The sequence below is a fragment of the Muntiacus reevesi genome, chromosome 11, assembly GCF_963930625.1.
Source record: "Muntiacus reevesi chromosome 11, mMunRee1.1, whole genome shotgun sequence".
Lineage (NCBI taxonomy): Eukaryota > Metazoa > Chordata > Mammalia > Artiodactyla > Cervidae > Muntiacus > Muntiacus reevesi.
In genome coordinates, this window is record NC_089259.1 from 24,704,558 (window position 1) to 24,727,308 (window position 22,751).

At 37.6% G+C, this 22,751-nt stretch overlaps 1 protein-coding gene across 7 annotated transcripts in view; it reads right to left on the reverse strand.

The window, feature by feature from the left end:
• Nucleotides 1–20,708, reverse strand: part of NBEA (neurobeachin) — a 652,386-nt gene extending 631,678 nt beyond the window's left edge. For all 7 annotated transcript variants that reach the window (XM_065901711.1, XM_065901709.1, XM_065901706.1 and 4 more), the window contains exon 1: nucleotides 20,282–20,708. In XM_065901711.1, coding sequence (XP_065757783.1) covers nucleotides 20,282–20,566 — 285 coding nt within the window. In that variant the 5' untranslated portion in view covers nucleotides 20,567–20,708. The remainder of the gene's footprint in view (nucleotides 1–20,281) is intronic.
• Nucleotides 20,709–22,751: the final 2,043 nt, after the last annotated feature.

Genomic DNA, 22,751 nt, shown 5'->3' on the forward strand with positions numbered 1-22,751 from the left:
AATCTCTTCCATCTGGTTGTTTCTGATTTATATCCTTTACAGTAAAACTGCCAGTACTGTGCTTTCCTGGGTTCTGTAAGTCAGTCTAGCAATCAGTGACCCTGAGGGACTACTGTCAGCCAGGCCAAATTCAGGAAACCCCATTTGCAGCTGGCATCTGAAATGGAGGCATTCTGATGGGACTAAGCCCTTAACTTGGGGTTTGTGCTAACTCCAGATTGTGTCAGAACTCCACTAAAGTCTGCCAGAGAATTAGTGTTGGAAAATTATGTATTTTCATTTAAATACTGGTTATGACTGCATTCCTATTACAACTACAGAACTGAGTAGTTGTGATAGACACCATATGGCCTACAAAACCTAACATACTTGCATCTTTGTAGAAAAAGCTTACCTACTCCTAGATGGTTTCTCACAACCTCCTCTTTGAACATTTCTGGTTCATATCACTAACACATCACCTACTCCATTCGTATATTTACATGTATATATACAGTTGATTCTTGAACTACATGAGTTTAAACTATGCAGGTATTATTCTATGTGGGTATTTTTCAATAAGTACTACATAGACTTATAGGATCTGTAGTTGGCTGAATCCCCAGATGTGGAATTATGGGCATGGAGGACTAACTGTAAAGTTACATGCAAGTTTTGAGTGCTTGGTGTTTGTACTCCCCTAATCCCCACACTATTCAAGGGTCAACCTTGTTCTGTTTACCTATCTCCCCTTGGAGATTACTACTTATAAACAAAAACCAGTTTCATTAACCATTCTATCTTTAGAACCAACTTCTTGGCATATGGTTGACTAAAGTTTAATAAAAACATCTATGTCAAAAACAAGCTTCTTACAGAATGTTTCTACCCTAGTGCATCTTATCTTCAACTTTAATAAACAGTTCTATGTTCTGGTTCTTAAAAAAGAAGAAAAAAATACTATTTAAAATCACAGAGTAATAGCATGTTAAACCTTGAAAGGCCCACGTTATCATCTAACCTAATCCTCACTTTCAGTCATGCAAAGTAAGGTCTGTGACACGAAAACAGCGTGCCCAGCTAATCAGCAACAAAGACAAGATCAGGATCCAAGTCCAAAATCAGTATCTTCTCACTAATAGTAGCGAACCTTTCTAACACCACAAACAAAAAATAACACAAAACTAAGCTTTGTTCACTGGAAAAGTACCTTTAATTCAAGCTATTCAGAGTACCAGCCAATGGAAAGTCAACTGAATCAAACATGCATTTACACATTGCTTCCCTCATCAAGAAAGTCTCTAAAAAAAAAAATGAAAAAGTTATTGGGGGTGGGGGAAGGGAAGCATTTGAAATAAACAGTGTGCTTACTGACAAAATCATGTATATTCTGTCACAAGCTCGGTATCTCATCTTAGACCACAAACATTTTCACAAATATGTAAACCTGATTTGTGGCCCACATTTTGAATTGTTGTTGTTTAACTGCTAAGCCATGTCCAACTCTCTGCTACCCCATGGTCTGTAGTCTACCAGACTCCTCTGTCTGTGGGATTTTCCAGGCAAGAACACTGGCGTGAGTTGCCATTTCCTTCTCCAGGGGATCTTCCTGGGATAGAATCTGAATCTTCTGCATTGGCAGGGAGATTATTTACCACTGAATCACCTGGGATGACCACCACACTTTGAATACCAATATGCTAAATGAACATTCTGTACAGTAGGAGAAATTTAATAATACAATGATCTGTCATAAATATAATTCACATCCATAGTTCCCACATAAGAAGAATACAAGAGAAAATAACATCTTTTCAGATATATATGAATATACACACATAAAGTACATACAGTGGGATACACAGACCTAGACATTGATAGATACACAGATTCAAAGAATTAGGAAGAGAAACAGAGGGTCAGAAAGATGAAATACTTGCTTCAAGGTCACAAAGATAAGGCAGAACCAGAATTTGAATTCAGATCAGTCATATCCCAACAGTCAAGCTCTTTACAGGAAACCAAGATACCAAGACTGGTTTGACTCAAATAGTATTTACACAGTAATTTATAAATCTAAACACAGAGAGTCAAATATATTAGTTCAGTTATAAAAGTCCTAAAAGCAGCAGGTACAAGACGGAGCAAGAGCAGCATCCACAAATAACACACTGACCACTGAACACGCTGTCCTCTCTGACCAATCCTGTTGTTTCACGACAGAATCACAGACAACTACTGAAAGAGTAAGATATCACTAGTCTATCTAATCAGATCAACTTACAGAGAATGAACATATTGCTTTGCTCATGTCTCTTTATTGCCAAAACGTCTTGCTCCACATTTCCCAAAGTTCTCAGCTACAAATATACAATTTCACTTTTCCCAAGTCCTAAATGGGAACAGGAATGCCTCTGTCAAGTTCTTGTACTAGAGAACACTGTATTTCTTTTATTCTAAGGAATATTTTTTCACATTTTAACATTTCTGAAATCAACATATAACTGATACATACACAACGTAGTTGTGTTTCTTCTTTCCCCATCAAGACGTGTTATTAATACAGTCTAGCAGCATAGCTAACAAAAACGGTTTTTAGAAGCCAAGTCGTGTCCAACTCTTCGCGACCCCATAGGCTGTAGCCCTCCAAGCTACTCTATTATTTTTATTATATTGGTACAAACAAGCACCAGATGAACCTGGTTTGTTTTGGAAACAGCTACATTCTAGAACTTTTCTTTATATACAAATATACACATTTAATGCATTGTTTTTTTTTTCTTCTCCCTACCCTTTGTTGACCTTGACCTTGACTTTGCCAATTGAAGTTTTGCCACACAGCTTTGCCAACCATATTACATTTCAAGAATGTGACTCCTAAATGTGTTGGGAGATTGATGTATATAGAAGGCACTAATAGAACACAAAAATGGAATTGCTTAACTGCCTCAAAAGTTAGAGAAGGATCTGCAGTAGGGATAGAAGCCTAAGCTACGCCCAAAAAGATAGGCAGAAATCTGCTAGAAGAAAAACATACTCCTAGAAAGATGTTAACTACTTTATAATGTGCCGATTTAAATTTCCAGATCTGGAATGCTCTTAACTGCACTCTGTTTACTCAGCAAACCCCTGCTCCCCTTGAAGCCAATTTCAAGAGAATCCTTCACTTGAAGTCTTTCCTGATTCCTGCAAATAATTCATCACTTCCTCTTCTCTGATACTGTATTCTAATACATACTACTACTCAAGGTCACGAGAGAAAAAACAAAAGCAGAGCCAGAATCTGAATTCAGATTAGTTATACCACAAAGGTCTGATCACATAGTTGTTTTGTTTTCTTTTCTTTTTCTTATGTATACAGTGGTCCCTTTTTCTAGAATTTGAAGTCCTTAAAGAAAAAAATCATCTTTCCAGTCTCATTCTGTCCCTAGGTTTGATTATACTATCCCTAAGTATGGACAATCCAGTTCCTAACAATTACCTAGAAATAAAAGTATGTTTAAATTAACCTCCCTCTCATCTCCATCAAGTATGATTATTGTTGCTATTATTACAGTTAAGATTTCAATTTTCTACAAACACTGCAGCAGATATAAAACTATAATTAACTAAAGGAAAGAGCTAGTTATTTTAATCCACTGTTTGGACTAAAGGTGACACCAGTAAACATGCAATGCCTTTGAATGCATAGATGAAGGCATAAGAGAATAAAAATATGAGGGAGAAAAGAAGGAAAAAGCTGAAGAAAGGAAAAGAACAAAATGATTCAAAGTAAGAAAATATGGGTACTGCAAAAGAAAAATGTTGTAACTTCTCTGTGCCTAGGTTTCCATATCTGAAATCAAGCTCATCTTTGAAATCTTACCAAGATAAGCACTAGCATTACAGAACTTTAGTATTTTAGTATTCAGTTATGAGTCTTGTTTAAAATATGGTATTCCTGATAATTAATACTGAAATTAGCAACCTAAATAAAACAGAGAATTCTTATCATGATAAATAAACCTCCACGAAGTGTGTGTGTGTGTGTGTATATATATATAATCTACTGTCTATAGAAAGGTAAGGTTACTTCTGGATTTATGGTTTTGGTAAACGAGGCATACATGCATTTCCAGAAAGTATATTTTCATATAAATTTTTAATAGTTAACTTACAAAAAGCAGTTGTTTAATTCATTAAGAAACTATCCAGCAAATTTTATAAGCAAAACATGTTAGAAATAACTTCATCCAACTCTTATAAAAAAAAAACTACATTTTATTCTGCTTCTTCACCTCTGTAGCAATGTCTACAACTTGCCTTCCAAAGTATTTGCTGACAATAAAATGCATTTTAATTTGTTGCAATATTGATTTCCATGAATTATTTAGGCAACTTTTACCAGGGCAGGGAGAACAAGTTTTTCCCCAGTGACTTGTGGTTTTTAAATTGTTGCTATTAAGTCAATGCATTAGTTAGGATGAGGTTTACTGACATGCAACAGGAAAACCCACAATATGAGTATCTCAGACAATATAAATATTATGTACATGTCTGTATGTCTAAGTATATTCAGTATATGAATACACAGTATATACACATTACACACACACGCATAGGCATACATATTTCTCTTAAAAGAGAGAGCATGCTAGAGTATCTAATAGTTTCCTCCTATACTCCCAACAGCTCATCAACTTTTGAGATGAACCCTACAAATTAATGCTGTAACTCAGTGCCAATAAAAATAGAAAGCAAGCCATGTAATTTTAAATTTTCTATTAGCTACATTAAAAGAAAAATAGAAAATAGGCAAAATTAATTTATATTTTATTTAACATAATGTATCTAAAGCATGACTTCAGCATGCAATAAATATTTTTAAATTATTAATGACAGATTTTACATTTTCTATACCAGCTCTTCAAAATCAGGTGCACATGCTTATGGAACCCCCGTACAAGTGCTCACTTAGCCACACATGACTGGTAGCTACCATATGACTGCATAGCCCTACACAGATCGGGCCATCTTCCAAAACTCAACTCAAACATCATCCCTTTCATGAAGTACTTCCTTGATTCCCTTGGCACATTTCTCCCTTTGGTGTCACTCCCTATTCGCTAATTTACTTCTATCACAGAATTTACACATTTCATTGCCTGCATTTTTCACCCCCTACAGTGCTATAAATTCCAGGGTGGGGACAATGGTCATGATCATTACATCCTCAGAGCTTAGCATCACACATGGTGTAAGTATTCAAAAAGTATCTGTGAAATAAAGTGGTTATATGGTCAGATATGGTATTAAAATGAAAATACATTATTTCTTTTATATACAAAGATAATAAATTTGAGCTCTAAGATATAGAATGCATTATAACAGTGATCTAAAACCCCAAGCACTCTTTCACTAGAAAAATCTCTCTTGTAAATGTCTATTTCTCATATTTTCTAAGCAGGTCATCTTCAATTTATTTCAGAGTATGGCAGCATAATTTTTCAATGTAATTGGGTGCAGCTGTCATTCTGAACGACAATTTGTCATGCAGTAACTAAAATACATTAGTTTACCTTTCAGTGTGTAGATCGCTAATAAGGTTAAACATTATTTTTAGAATAAAAAAGCCCAGGATAATTCATGAAAAAACCAGTAAATCTGACTAAAATCTATTTGCTCAATATACTTCCTATAAAAGTATCTAAATGAGTATGTTCACAGAGAAAAATGCTTCTTCGTAGCCACTCCACCCACCCCTAAAATAAGGCAGTCATCCTAAAAAATGAATGGTTTTGATCCTAAAGCCCAGGATGAAAAAAATGCTAATGGTTCAAAACAACTCCAAGACCACTCAGGCAATCTTGTTGAACTGTGACCAATTAACATAGTCAGTCCCTGGGTGGTACTAATGAGACCAAAATAATGGGTTACATTTCCATTTGAATCTAAACTTAGAATATAGTCAATGGTTAAAAGATTGCACCTACAGTCCCACCCAATTAGGATCTGCTGTCTGCCAGGTGGATAACAGCAATGAAACAAGCAGATTAACAGATTAACATGCAAAAAAAAAAACCCCAAAAAAACATAAAATTGACACCTTAGCATATTTTATTCATAGGCTCAGAAACTCCAAAGAAACGAAAATGTGAAAAGTCACACTTTGATAAACATTAATCATTAAATCTCAAGTCTTAAAAATCATGAAAATATACTACTTTATAAACAGTTGGAGTATTATTATATATAATATTACTTGACTTAGTGTCTGACAATTTTTTCTTGAACGTTCTTTCAATTTTGTAATGTTGGTAATAGAAAAACTATAATTTGATTTGCAGAAGGAAAAAACCACTGTCCTTAATGGGGTGGGAGGGAACAGGATTTCCTTACAGAGGAAGAAGTTTAACAAAACAGTACTAATACTAGACCAGTTAAGGAAAAAAAGCTTATTCATGGTGATCCTGATACTGAACTGTATTAGGAGCACTTGAATTTTCTTCTAGATTTTAGAAAACCATTAACTGTACTTTGATAAAATGTTAAGAATTCTGATTTTATAAGACTAAAAAAGTTAAAAATAACTTTCAACACCCTCAGTTCTGTTCATCTTTTCACCTTTTCTCTTACTGATGAACCAAAAATGCCCACATAAACAGAACTCCTGAAATAACTCACTTAATTGGACTCTAGTAAATTTTACCATTTCCCTTGGGCAAGCTTGAAAGGGCTTTAAAAAACATTAAGCCAATAAACACTCATGGAATTAAGAAAAGATGTGGGGCGGATTTCTACAAGAAGAAATAAAGCTTATCTGACTGTAGTTTGTAGTTAACATTAGGGGACACAACCATGGAAGGACTCCCTCATTCCCTCTGCATGGAAACCTTTTCCAATCCTGCCCTTTTTATCCTGGGAAACAGTTACTAGTCCTTCAAGATGCAATCCAAAGTCATCCAACCAATGATAACTTTCCAGATTCCTCCAGGCAAAGGCAGTGGAACCATTACTATCTCCAGAACATTTTGTTAAAGTCTCTATGGAATCTGTGCGTCTTTTCCTTCCTTTTCCTGTACTGAATGTTGAGTTACTGAAGGCAGAGACTGTAATTCCTTGTTATATTCCCAATGAGTATCTTGACTCTGGCAAAAGAATGCTAGGCTAGGATTACTCAGTAATTTATTTAATCATGATTTCAAATGTTCTGAGTGTGTAGGAGTATTTTTTTTTTAAGTATGTGCCTTGATGAGAGTTACAATCTCAAAATGGGCTGAGGCAAAGTGGAACTACAGGCACAAAGATAAAATTAAAAAAACAACAACCGTGGACTGAGAATCTAGGTGATAATCCAAATTCCGTGAAAAGCTATGGGATCTGACCCAACTGTTCTTTCTTCACCTATGCAAGTGACAGTCAGACTATTTACCAGATCTGAAGACTCTATGATTCTGTGTGTGTATATACACACATACACACATCCATCCTCCCCTATGACTCTGTGTGTGTGTGTGTGTGTGTGGTCAGGTTATTCACCAGACCTGAAGACTCTATGACTCCATATATGTGTGTTTGTGTACATACACACACATGTGTGGAGTCATAGAGTGTGTACATACACACACACACACATCCATCCTCCCTTCTCCTCAAAATAAAAAAATAAAAACTGGTATGTTAAACAAGAAGCAAACACAGAAATTAGGAGAACAAGAATAGCCTGGAAAGAAAAGATTCATACCCAAGCCAGAAGTGACAAAAACAAGCAAACTATATCAAATGTGAAGAAAATCCTCATTCAAAGAAAGTTCACTAAGCAGCACAAAACTTCTAGATTTTATGTTAAGTACTCAGGATACCAAGGTGACAGCACTCTGATCTCAAGGGATTCAGAGTCTCTATGGCAGTCCAACAAGTGAAAACAAACAATTAAAATAGATCAGGCAGTCTGAATTACTTTAAATCTGAATTATGTACAAAGTATGATGGAAGAGCACAGGATGGGAGAAAGCGCTTTTAGGGGGAGATCAAAGAAGGCATCACTTAAGAGGGGGATAAGAGTTAATTCTTGAAACATGAGCAGGAGTTCTTTGACCAAAAAAAAAAAAAAGACAGGATGACTTGAGAAATGCAGTGATTGTTTAGCAAGTAACAGTCAAGACAGTATAACAAAAGAAACATTCTTCCACTGATGACTCAAATTTCATAAGCTTTAAAAATAATTTAAATATTTAATTTAAATTCAAGGACTTTTAAAGGGTAATCAAGCTATAAAAAAATCATTACAAATCAAGTAAAATAATTCTATGACATTTTATAATAAAATACTACTGATATAATTAAAGTTGCAAGCACTTCTCTTTAAAATATCAGACTTAGTTTAACCCTGAAAGACAATGACTATTTTTATTTCATTGAAGAGTTTATATTCCAGGTCAAGATAATAAGATAATGCATATTATATGATAAATATAGTACTTGGCATGTACAGATTCAATAACTATCACTTATCACTGTCATCATCATTATTAAAGCACAACTAACTTAGAATCTCTAACTTTGAGTCTAATTTCTGCAACTAAACAGATTTGCAACCTTGAACAAGCCCCTTAATTTTTGTCATCGTTATTATATTAAAGTATAGTTATTTCAAATATATTTATTTGAAAGGGCTTTATTTCAAAGGACTTGTTAGAGGATTTTAAAATCATGAGGTATGAAATCAAACCCAATTTTATAAATGTCAATTCCGTTTCCCACAAGTGAGAAGTTTTAAAATAACACTAGAAATACTTATATGCCATTTTAAAATCAGTTGTAGCTTATTTCTCTCAGAAAATGGAAGTAGTTGCTAAAGAGGAAAATATCTAGCCATTTATACTTCCATAAAATTTTCTATTCATCAGTGAACTGAAAAAAGAGAATCAATAATTATTGGAAATGGTATCACCTAGACCCTATTATAACTCCTTCTATAATTAATTCATGTTTTATCCAAGCAAACATGGTTTATGTGGTGGTTCACCTGATTAACACTAAAGCAGAACACATTTACTTTTTCTATATAAAAATATCAATGCATACTATTATTTCTTTTTCATAGTAATATCTAAAATATTCACACTTTGCCTAGTGAAAAGTTGTACAAATGAAAGTTAGTTAACATTAATAATACTGTATAATCAGTTCCCCCAAACTCAAAAATTAAAAGTTCACAATGTAAGTCATTAGATCATTTTGTGTACATTTCCATCAAATTGTCCTGCATTCATTTTATTTTCTGTGGACCGAGTCCTCTATGGGCAGCATTTTCTACCACAGAATCAGCTCACTGAAGCTGGCTGGTCCCTCACCTTCCAGCATCATCTCTTCATGTAATGCAGTGCTTTGGGATAATTTCTAAGTAGCTACGTTTTGTTCAAACAATGCAGAAGACTATAGTCTTTGAAGGCCTGAGTCTGAGCTATGGAAACTAATACCTGGACACCTGACTAATATTTCATGTTTCCTGCAGTCTTAGTTCCTACATTTGTAGAGAAGAAATTGTACCTGAAAAAGAAGTGCTTCTGAGGATGAGTTAACAGAGCACAATTCCATAAGTACCCTGTAATCAGTTAAGAGATATTAAAAGATATACTTACACTAATATTATTTTCTAAAACAACCGATCACAAAATATTTTCTAGTCCCTCACCTTGCCTCAAGGTTTGTTACTGAAAAAGTTTTCTAAATATTTAAGCTAATACTCCAAGAGGGAGGTATTATTTACCTAAGATCACCCTTCATGTCCTAGTACATATCCACATGTGCCATTCAGCTATGTCAAGAAAGGAAGAGATAGCAGGGATTCTAGGCAAAGGAAGCTCTCTGTGTTCCTTCATCCTATTTGTTCCCCAGTTTTTCATTATGATAAAAACCCCAGACACTGTTAATGATGATACAGGATTCAGGACAAACTCCTATGCTTCATTAGGAAATCATGATCTGTGGACACTTGAGATCCCTTCTCTGACAGGTTCACCAGCTCAGGAACTTCAAGCTAAAACAGAACTCGGTTTTAGTTAGAGCATTATTTTCTTTCTATGACCAGATGATCATCAGGCTCAGAAAATACCAGAAAATACCAATAGTAAGTACTACACAAAGTTAACTCTGTACCAAGCACATTACACATACTAATTCATAATCTGTGCAACAACCTTATGAGGTAACCCCTTTATACATAAGGAAACTGAGTAAGTAAACTTTTAATGGCAGTATAATATTTCATAACACAGACTTAAAATTATTTAACCTTTTCCCATTGTGGAACATATACTTACTGCAGATTTTTTTATATCATTAAATTTCATTTAACCCTCATACTTGTCAATAGGTAATTTTTCCTTAGCCTAAAGAATGAAGGATTAAGGAGACAAAAGAACTGTACACAGAAAATTATAAGACACTGATGAAAGAATCAAAAATGACCTAAACAGATGGAAAGATATTCCATGTTCCTGGCAAGGAAGAATCAATATTGTGAAAATGACTACACTACCAAAAGCAATCTACAGATTCAACATGATCCCTATCAAATTACCAATGGCATTTTTCACAGAACTAGAACAAAATATTTCACAATTCATATGGAAACACAGAAGACACCAAATAACCAAAGCAGTCTTGAGAAAGAAGAATGGAGCTGGAGCAATCTACCTTCCTGACTTCAGATTATACTACAAAGCTACAGTCATCAAGACAGCATGGTACTGGCACAAAAACAGAAATATAGACCAATGGAACAAGATAGAAAGCCCAGAAATAAATCCATGCACCTACAGGTACCTTACTTTTGACAAAAGAGGCAAGAATATACAATGGGGCAAAGACAGCCTTTTAAATAAATGGTGCTGGGAAAACTGGCCAGCTACATGTAAAAGAATGAAATTAAAACACTTCCTAACACCATACACAAAGATAAACTCAAAATGGATGAAAGACCTAAATGTAAGACCAGAAACTATAAAAACTCTTAGAGGAAAACACAAGCAGAACACTTGATGACATAAATCAAAGCAAGATCCTCTATGACCCACCTCCTAGAAAAATGGAAATAAAAACAAAAGTACACAAGTGGGACCTGATTAAACTTAGCTTTTGCACAGGAAAGCTATAAGCAAGGTGAAAGCTATAAGCAAGGTGAAAAAGACAACCCTCAGAATGAGAGAATATAATAGCAAATGAAAAAACTGACAGAGGATTAATTTCCAAAATACATAAGCAGCTCATACAACTCAATACCAGAAAAACAAACATTCAATCAAAAAGTGGGAAATAGACCTAAACAGACATTTCCCAAAGAAGACATATAGATGGGTAACAAACACATGAAAAGATGCTCAACATTGCTCATTATGAGAGAAATGCAAATCAAAACTACAATGAGAAATCACCTCACACCAGTCAGAATGGTCATCATCCAGAAGTCTACAACAATAAATGCTGGAAGGATGTGGAGAAAAGGAATGCTCTTGCACTGTTGGTGGGAATGTAAATTGATACAGCTACTATGGAAGACAGTATGGAGATTCCTTTAAAAACTAGGAATAAAACCACCATATGACCCAGCAATTCCACTCCCAAGCATATACTCTGAGGAAACCAAAATTGAAAAAGAGACATGTATCCCACTGTTCACTGCAGTACTATACACAATAGCTAGAACATGGAAGCAACTCAGATGTCCATTGACAGATGAACAGATTAAGAAATTATGGTACACAGCATAAAATGGAACGCATTTGAGTCAGTTCTAGTGAGGTGGATGAACCTAAAACCTATTATACAGAGTGAAGAGAATCAGAAAGAGAAAGATAAATATTGTATACTAATGCATATATATGGAATCTAGAAAAATGGTACTGCAGAATTTATTTGCAGGCTAGCAATGGAGAAACAGACTTAAAAGAACAGATTTATGGACATGGGGAGAGGGGAAGAGAGGGTGAGATGTACAGAAAGAGTAACATGGAAACTTACATTACCATATGTAAAATAGATAACCAATGGGAATTTGCTGTATGTCTCAGGAAACACAAACAGGGGCTCTGTATCAACCTAGAGGGGTGGGATGGGGAGGGAAATGGGAGGGAGTTTCAAAAGTGAGGGGATATGTGTATACCTACGGCTGATTCATGTTGAGGATTGACAGAAAACAACAAAATTCTGTAACGCAATTATCCTTCAACTAAAAAATAAATTAATTAAAAAAGAATGAAAGATTAATGAAAAGAACTTCTTAAATTTCTTGATGCATATCAGGCATCCAAAGGCTCCAAAGATGTCATCAGTAATCTCTCTCTTGGTTCTTGGAGCCTGTATGATAGCACCATCCTCAAGCATCCTCTGCCTTCATGATAGCAGCGTGCTAGTCAAGTCTAGACTTACATTCTAACATCTTAGCAACTCCAGTAGTGAGCATCTTCTTTCTCCTGCAGAAGGAAAAGAGTTACAAAGCTTTCACAGATGTGCAGGTAGATATTTAACCACAACGTTACTGATGGGCCAAGTATAGTCTCTGTTTCTAGTCCAGGAAAGCAGAAAGGAGTCTAGGGAAAGCTCAAAGCAGGCAAACCAAACATCAAGAAGAGAAGACTTCTCAAAGGAGTATCAAAAACTTAGAAGGAATGGATGCTATGCAGTCAAAATCAATAGAAATCTGTAACAATCTAGCCCTTGGATCACCAACCACCTATACATTTATTTCTTTCCATATATATAACTTCTTAAATATCCATGTTTAACAATATTACTATCTTAACCATAACAGAAAACACACCCATTACTTCATCATGGGTGGGAAGGCTGGAAGGAAGACAAAGACAATGCCAAGTTACTGGATTCAACAACAAGTCTAAAACGTTTGTATTATGAATATTATTCTTGAGCAGGTCCAAACATGAATTTTTTTGGTGGTACCTCACAATCTCACAATATATATCTATACAATAAATGTAACTATCCCCTGTGTAATTAATATAGAATGGTAAAAGAAAAAATAATCATAATGCCCACTCAGAAGAGTGGAAAATGTAAATATGGAGGAGATAATCAGAGGACATGACCATCAGCTGACCCATGAGCTGGATCTGCGCAATCAGAGGCTCCTCACCCCCTCCCCTGTCCTTTGAATGTACACTCTGTGTACTCTTCCCACGGTGGGAAACAGCCTGGAGAGCAAGGTGATGTTGAAACCATATGGATGGTACAAATGACTGAACTCAGTTAAGGCCTCTGTAGTTTAAAGATTCTAGTAGGCAGGTGTGGAGATCACTCATCTTGTGGCTGCCAAAGACAAGCCTTACACATTCCCCTGCATAATAAACCTGCCGGCGACCAGTTTGGAGTGGCCTCCCTCTTTTCTTTGCTATCTCCTTGCCCTCTGTGCAATGTGGACCAGTTCACAAACCAACAGTAAACATATCATGGTTATTAATTCAAACCAATAGACCATATGCTACTGATCAGAGTAGCAAGAATTGCCTGTCGTAACAATGGAGTCTCTTGGTCAACCAATCATCATGGTGGTGATGCACCACCATCTCAGAAGACCTCACTTGTCCATGATCCTCTATGGCCTCAGATCTTCCTTCTAGCAGCTGTAGTTTTAGTAGCCCGCTTCCTCTTACTGAGGCTGAGAATTGCCTTTGAAGTAAAAAGAATACAAGACTTTGTTTACCAGGCTTGAGGTTACCCTGGAAATAGTGCCCCTAAAAGCTCAATAAATTTTTGGTCAATTTACTTCAGTCAACTGACTGAACTAGCAACCAAAGCCAGAGATCTTGTCAAGATACCAAACTACCTTTTAAGTTCATAGCAATACTGAGTCTCATAGCAATAGGCTTCACATTACTCACCCATTAAAACCCTCTGTTTAATGATTTTCCTTGAAGCAATGTGAAATAATATGCTGGAAGAGGAGGCACAGCTACTCTATCATTTGTTCCCTGGTTGGATCCTCTTTCAGAACTCTTTAGTAACTGGAATGTTACTTTGGTCAAGAGACTGGGACTATAATGGATGAGGTGCTTGAGAAAAGTTGTAAACCATAACTTTGCTTGAGTTTAATTTAAACTTCTGTCTTTCCTCTTACTAATTTTAGTACAGGGTTAAAAAAAAAAATCAGAATTTCCAACCTTCAAGGTTCTTGATTTTCTGATTCTCTTAGATGGCACCTACAGGCAGAAAAGGCCTCTCTTACTTGAAAAGACAATCTCCTCTTCCCTCTCTACTTCCAAGCATGCCAGCTTGGACCAAAGAAAATTGCTTTCTTATGAGGCAAAAACTGGCCAAAACACTTGAGAACCCCTAAAGTTCCAGCCTCAGTAGCTCTATGGCCAAAGACAACCCAGGTAACAATCGAAAGAGCTGTTTCATAATTTCTTAAAAGGAATCGCTAGGGGAAAGCAGTCCTCACTGCTTTGTACTCCATTTCAACATTCAGGATCTGTTCCCACAATGTCCCACTTCCAGTTACTAAGTCTACGCTAGCAAGGAAATTTTTCCAAGTGACAAGAATGCAATTTAAGCTGACTTGAAAGTAATAACAATAGAAATAATAAACTTTACAAGGGAGACCGTTAATGGTTAGAAGATGATCACCACAGACAAAGAACTCCAGGTACTCAAGCTGTATCAAGATATAGGTCTCTGGGGATCTCACTGGTGGTCCAGTGGTTAAGAATCCATCTTCCAATGCAGGGTAACTAAGACCCTACATGCCCTGGGGTATCTAATCCCAGGGCTCTGCAGCTACTGAACCTGCATGCCACCACTAGAGAGACACAACGATCCTGGAAGCTGCAACTAAGACCTGACACAGCCAAAAATAAATGTCCTTTTTTTTTTTTAATTTAAAAAAAAATATATATATTTCTCTCTCTTGGTTTCATATTTGGTCAAATTCTAACATAGGTCAATTCTAACATCTGCTCAAATTCTACAGCTATAGGATGAGTCCACCAATTCAACAACCCCAAAAGGAAGAATATCAGTTCAAGTCCTATGACTGATCTTGTGGCTCCCCTCAGATTAAATGCTCACCTAGGAACCAGTCATGGTGATTCTGGACATGTCTGGGTTATACACCAGGTCATGTGAACCCATCTGAACCAGCTGAACTAAGAACGGAGGATGAGTGGTTCATTTAAGGAAAGTGAGGTACTATTACTAAAAAGGAGAAATGTATGAAAGATAAACAAAAAAAGAAACATTCACTATTCATGGTAACATGACAAACAGTAATAATATTTTTAATTTCTATTCAATGCCACATATATATATAATTCACTTAAAATAACGTGTTCTTAGTTATGTGTGTATATATCTGACAATATATGCCGAAAAACAATTAACAGATTCTTATTTATTCCAAGACATCAGTTCAAAATAATATTTACTATATAGTAATACCCTACACAGAAAACATTCATATATAGTCAACAAATATTTCTAATTGTAAGAACAGGGAATATGTTAACTTTATATGAGTCATTTATTTCAAGATCTTGGGTCTGGACCCCACTGCTGAACAGAATTTCATAATCTACTACATAACCCTCTACTGCCTAATAACGGTGTCCTGTACATTCTTAAAATTCACTTAACTTATCCAAGAGCCAGAAATACAAATAAAATAAAATATACATAATATAGCCTTCTGCCCTCAAATACTTCACAGTATAGGAAATGAAACAATAACTAGACACTAAATACCATACACAAAACTAGAAAACGATGGTTATATCTTTGTAAAATAAGGAGATATGCTGACACTGCACGAAATATCACAAGTAGAGGCAATAAATGAAAAAAAAACCTATGAAATTGATGCAAACTACTATTAAAGTAAATAATCAAAAATGTGGATAACTGAATTTTACAATACTGCCACATCCTTGGTCCAAAATGGAAGCTGAGTTTGCTGGAACCAATAAATTTGACACTGTATTTGGAGAATGTACAGCAAAAGATGAGGGATCCTTGAGATACATTTAATTAGCCACAAAGTATTTGCCAAAAACTGACTAGCAATGTAAGAAATACTTATTTAAAATTACTATAACTTGATCACAAACTCATAGAACACATGCTACTGGGTGGTTAGTTGTATTGATATGACTAAATTAATACTTTAAAGGAAAACCTCAGAACTCTTCAGGATATTGAAATTCCCAATATTTACATACACACTCAATTTAGTTTCCAATACCTAATAATAAGAATAAAATATAATTCAAATTAATATGCAGGACTTACATATGAACATAAAATGAAGGATATTCTATTTTAATATAAATAAATGTGGTTCTGTTGATAGTAAGGACTTCCATGACTCAAAAATCCAACTACATATTTTTAAAAGAAATTTAGTTCATAAGCAGAACACATCTTTTGTTCATGAAATTATAAATATCTTCAAAATATAAATTATTCTGATTATGACGCTGCAGATGAAAAAAAATCTAAGAAAGAAAAGTCACTGTCACATTCAAGTACAGAAGGGAAAACCTTTTAAATTTCTTTTTAACAATAATACCACAATCCATATATCAAGAATAGATAGGAACTTAGCACATAAAATCCCCTTATAGTATCTTGTTATACTTTTAATACAATATACAGTATACCACTTAGAATGTAAAAAAAAATTATCAAAGGAAATGTTTTCTACCATTAAAGATACACTAGTATATTGCATGATTTGTGAAAAAAATCAAACGCTATAGATTTATACTACCTAAGACAGCAATTCCAAAAAAAAACCTATTGTGAATTAAGTAAACATTAATGTTGTATTTTATCTGTTCTAAAAATGTTTATATTAAAATCTATGATAAGATACTTTCATGCTATAAACAGAGAACATGTTACGTGTACACAGAATTTACTTCAAGGAAGTAAAAACCTTATATAAACATATACTGTCTTTACAAAGTAAGCAACGGATTAAGTAGTATGCCTAGTATGTCTGTTTTATAATTGAAACAACCAACAAAATTTCTTTTCTATAGCTAAGTGCTCTTATTCTGCCACATTAAATAATACCTCCCAAAGTCAAACTTTGTCGATGATCAGTTTTTTACATTGGTAAAGCTGTAATGCAAAATCCTTGACAATATACTCTCATTGTAATTTATTTACAAATTAACTTACTCATATCCCTGATCCTATCCATCTCATATTTGAATGCTTCAAGTGAACTATAATATCATCATACAAATATTCATCTACAATGGAAATTACTCATTTTATTTCTCATTCCATTGGTGATTCTTCAACAAATTCCCATAATCCACCCAACAGTGGAAATGGACCTCTACCTCTGGCCGAAAAAGGACCCAAAATCATAACCATGGCTGTATTAAACTAGTCTTATATTTTAGTGTATACTTCAACTTTGCTCTGTAAAACTTTTAATTCTTTGGGTAAGGTATGTGAGAAACCTAAAAACCAAGTATTAGTAGTTTCACCATATAAAGAAAAAGAATATACAGGGAAAAAAATATTTTGACAAAGGTGGCTGAGACAGGGTTTTAAAGCAGCAACTCTTGTTTTGAAGCTTCATTAGTATTTCTTCCTTTCTTTTCTGTCATGGAAAGTACTGTGATACATATTTCATTATTCCCAACTACATTTTAATTTAATGTTTTAAATTAAGATGGAAAACTAAAAAAAAAAAACAACAAAAAATTCATTTTAAGAGATATTAGAAGCTTCCAACCTTTAGCAGGTCACAGAGAGCCCTAAATCGATTTTACTGATACACTCATTAAGTAAATAGAATTAAGTTTTGATGATTATTTTTAAACACTTATCTCCAAATATTTTCTCAATCAACATAAATTTTCACATGACACTTTCATCATGAGTATATGGGAAAGATAAAGCACTAAACCTTCCATTCAAGAAATATTACACTGCACATGACTAATGTGCATTCCACAATCAATATACTTAACAACTTAATAGTAAATAGATGCTTTTGTCATTCTTTTCCCCAAAAGTTTCCATGAATTGTACTCTTTAAGTATGTACAAAGAAATTTTAAACCTGACTTTTTAATGCCAAAAACCAACACAGTTACATCTTAAGTGGATTTGGCGATGCAGCAGCATGTCAGTATTACCTTATTTCTGGTTACTCTAATTAAGCTTACCAGTAAAGTTAATCTTTAATAATGTTTGCATACGGAGACTTCATGCCAGTGAAGACTTTCAGTGCATTGAAGATAGTTAAAATTCTTTTTTACCTCAACAGGAATATTTCACTTTCTTTCTTAACCTACTGTATATAGAACCCCATCTGTTAAAAACTGATCCAACATACATTGCTACTGCTTCAGAGTCCAAACTGGTTACACACTCAAATCCGTTTACAGTTTGAAACAGTCTCTATTGCCTCTTCTCACAGAAAAATGTATTAGGTAAGCATATAAATACTTCTTAAAATAACCTAAAATCACATCATCTGAGGTAAAAATGGTATCAGAAAACTGTTAAAATAAAACAAAAAACTTTAATGTTTTCTTTTAAATTTACAGAAAAACAGTACCTGCTAACCTACTAACATATTTTGAGATTTCATCTCTAAAAAAAAAAAAAAAGGCAAGTACTGACCTCCTATTGGCTGCTGGTTAAAATTAAAATGTCCAAGAAAACAGTATTTCTATTAGTATTTTGAAAAGAATTTGGTTATACCAAAGAAGTGACAGTCCCCCAAACTTATACTGACTTTTTTGTGGTGATTTGTTTGAAGGGTACACAGAAGCACAAAGAAATGTTTGGTACTTAAACAGTAATAAATATAACAAAGAAAAGTCAGATATTTTCCTATCTTTCACTTGACACTCCAGCAAGAAAAACAAACAAACAAACAAAAAAAACCCCAACAGCTTTAACTTTTCTGTACATTTAAGAGGCACATATATCACAGACATTATCTAATCCCTGTCTCAGGGCACCACTGCTGCAGCTGCAGCTTTCTTTCAGTTTCCCAATAGATCAAATAAAAATAATTGCCTAGCTGAAAATTCTGACTGCATGGGTGTTATCAAATCTCTTTACAAGCATATTTTTATATTCCTGTGACTCCACATCAAATACAATAGTCAACTGATTGCTGCTGATTTAAGCCTTGCCTTCCAAAACCCAACCTGACATTTTGTCAAAGGCTAAATATTGCAGAGGAAACTGTTTAAAAAGCTGTGCTGCAGCAAAAACTGCATTTACAAGGCATTAAAAAAAAAAAAAAAGAACTAATCTTAAATGAACTAGTCTTATTATCCGAAATCTATGGTTTTCCTCTCTTTAGTTCGTCCCCATGTCTTCCCCTGACATCTTGAAGATTCTTAGCCTCTCCGAGGATAGGATATCGCCAAACATTAAGTCATACACAGTTCTGCAGTAACTCTTTCTTATCATGTAAGAAACCAAACCTAGGACTGAATTTAACACCTTTCCTCTGGTCTTTAGCCACATGCGACGCTCTCTGAAGGCAACCATAGAAACCAACCTGTATGATTAGGTGCCCCCACATTTTAACACCTCATGTGCACACACACAAAAAATGACTACGAGGTCAGTATATTCAGGGCCATATTACAAAGAAAGAAAGCCTATCTAAAAAGAGATGCGGGGGGGGGGGGCGGGGGGAGGCGGCTGGGGAGGAGAAACAGCCACAACACTCTCCAGCACAGTCTGGGAATATATTTAAAGGCAGATGCAAAACTGCATCATTTTCCTCCTCGTTCGAAAACATCACACCCCAGCAGCTCAAGTGGGAGCTAACGTGCTTCTCACGTTTCAGGAGCACCGGGGAATTTAGGCTCCAGAGGCAAGGCTTCCATCCTTGGAGAGCCACCGCACCGACAATTATGAGAGTGTGGCAGGAAGGACTCCAGAGAAAAGGAGGCCTTCCTCTCCCCGTGACCATAAACTCTCAAGAAGACCCAAACCCTGCACGGCCAGGGACGACTGACGGCTCGCAGTCATGAGAAGTGATCCTAGGCGGTGTTAAGTTGGGCACTGCGCTCAGGTGGCAGGAGAGGACCGGGGGAGAGGACGGGGAGGTGGCGTGGCTCTGGCAGCGCGCAGGCAGGTCACCCGCTGGGCGATACCCGCTGGGCGATACCCGCTGGACGATCTGTGCTCGCGGGGACGCGCTGCGTGCGGGACCCGGAGAGGGGGGTGCAGGGGTGGGAGCCAGCGCCTGGGGAGGGAAGCAGGCCGGGAGGGGGGGGGGGCTGGGAGGCAGATGGTGAGCACGCCTTTCCCCTTACCAGGTTGAGCACCGTCTCCACGATGTCCCTGTTGCTGACCTCTCCGACCTGTATGAGTCCAATCAACACTGCGAATTTCATCCGGATGTTGCGGATCGGCACCGAAGGGTTAATCATCCCCGCGGGCAGCACCACCGAGCCGGAGCCGGACGCCCCCCTCAACTCTCCCATCCCGCTGCCCCCGCTGCCGCTGCCCCCGCCGCCTCCGCCGCCGGCCCCGACGGCGATGAGCCCCACGGGCTGAGGCTCGAGCCCCGGGCCCGGGCCCGGTTTCTCGCTCGCCATTTGCTCCCCTCCTGACGAGAAGGGAAGAGCCGAGGCGCCGCCGCCGCCGGTACCGTTATACCTGCCTCGGCCCCCGCCCCCCGGCCGTCGCCTCGGAGCCCCAGCATCCACCAGCGCCGCGGCGCCGGGCCCGCTCCCCGCCTGCGCCTCGACCCGGCCCGCTCCGACGCCCTCCCCGGCGGAGGCGGTGGGTTATTCTCAGGCTTATTCCCGGCGGTGGCGGCGCCGCTAACCGCTGCCCGGCGAGCGGCAGTGCCCGCCCAGCAGCTGTGCCGCTGCCGCCGCCGCTGCCTCCTCACGCTCCCCCTCCCAGTCCGTCCGGCCCGGCCCGCCCCCCGCGGAGATGCTGCCGCCGCTCGGAATAACCCTGGGGCGCGAGCAGCTGCCCGCGGCGCTGGCCGGCGCTGAAGCTCAGATCTGTGACTGACGCCGCTGCCGCCGCTGCTACAGGCGCCACTGTTGTTGTGAAGCCCCGACGCCGCCGCTCACTCCGCCATGTTGCCGCCCCCTGCCTGCGGTAGCGGCCACTGCGCCTGCGCAGAGCCTCCGGGGGGCGGAGCCCTCGTGCACCCCCTTTTTCGCCCTGCCCTCCTTCCCCTTCCACCCACCCAGCCCGACACCCCTCGTCCCTCCCCCAACCGCCCCGAACGGATAGACAGGTGAGCAGGTGCATGGGGACCGCTGCCAGACACTGGGGCGAGCTGGCAGAGGCGGGGCGGGTGGTGGTTTCCTCAGAGTTTTTCCCTTGAGGGTGGACTCTCCCTGTGGGGAATGACACCGAGTGTGTGTGTCGCCTTCGCTGCCACCTCCTTATTCCCTGACTATCCTCTTCCGAGGAGGAGGTTCGTCATCTTCGTCGTCGCATCCAGCAGCTGCTACAGCCAGTGCCACGTGCCTTGTAAGGTAGGGGAGTGGCAGACGACCTCTTTCTGCCCCCTCAGGCCCTTCCCTCAGTTCTGTCCGCCTGCCCGCCTTGGAATTTCCCAGTGACAAAAAGTGGCTGGCAAAGCAGAAATGAACGCACTGTGGGGAATAATCCTGCATTGTCGGGGGAAGGATACAGATGGAGCATAATGGGTCTTTTTCTACAGCCATCAGAGAGGCTGACACCTGCACACACAGGCACGACTTAAAATAGAACTTGTCAAACAGTGATCCTCTCTGGATGGAGCTCTGAACAACAAACAGTTCTTGAACTCACCTCCCAGACTAAAAAGGCTGCACCGTGTGACACTGTGGGGTAGTAGGTTGGTGGGAGCGACAAATCCCACATTTAAAAAATCCTTGACGATCGTCAGGTATGATGCCAACTAATGATGCGCCCCTTTTTGTTAGGCATGTACGGTTCAGAGGATTTGAAAATTATCTTAAAATATAAGTAATTCTCTGCCAGTCTTAATCTGTGGTTAAAGTAATAGATTTCTGCGTCTTCATGTATAGAGAATGGAAGAAAAAGTTTTACTTCTTAAAATGTGCACAACAGACTTGCCGCTTGTGTCGAATTAAAACTAAATAGGCAGGACTAGTGTTTATCTCGAAATGAAGGATGTAATTTGTTTTTAAATATTTCATGAGGTAAACCCTTTTCAATATATTGTCAGACACCAGAACTATTAGGTATTTGAGGTATATTCAAATCATTTTAGCTGTTAGGTATCTTGAGGTATATTCAAATCATTTTAGCTATTAGGTATCTTGAGGTATATTCAAATCATTTTAGCTATTAGGTATCTTGAGGTATATTCAAATCATTTTAGCTATTAGGTATCTTGAGGTATATTCAAATCATTTTAACTGTCATCTCAATTGAAAATAGTCAATATACAAATCTGTCATTATCCGGTTTGTTAGTGCTTATGTTTAATTGGATTGGCTAGTCAAGTTAACTCCTGGGATATTGGGATGCATTAAAATTTTGACGTGCCATAAGTCACGTATAACAAAATTCCTCAAGACCCGTGCTTGGATTAGTCCTTGATTGTGTGCTTCTGTTTAAACTTTTCCTGAAGTAATTGAATTATTAAAATAGCTCAGCAAAAACTTCTGAAAGAAATGGTGATTGGTATGTCCATATAAATTAAATAGCAAGTGAATTATAAAATGTTAGAAAGATTGAAAGTGACCTCTAGGTCTTAATAGTGTGACTTAGATATGCTGCCATAGAAGAATCCTGTGACGTATATCC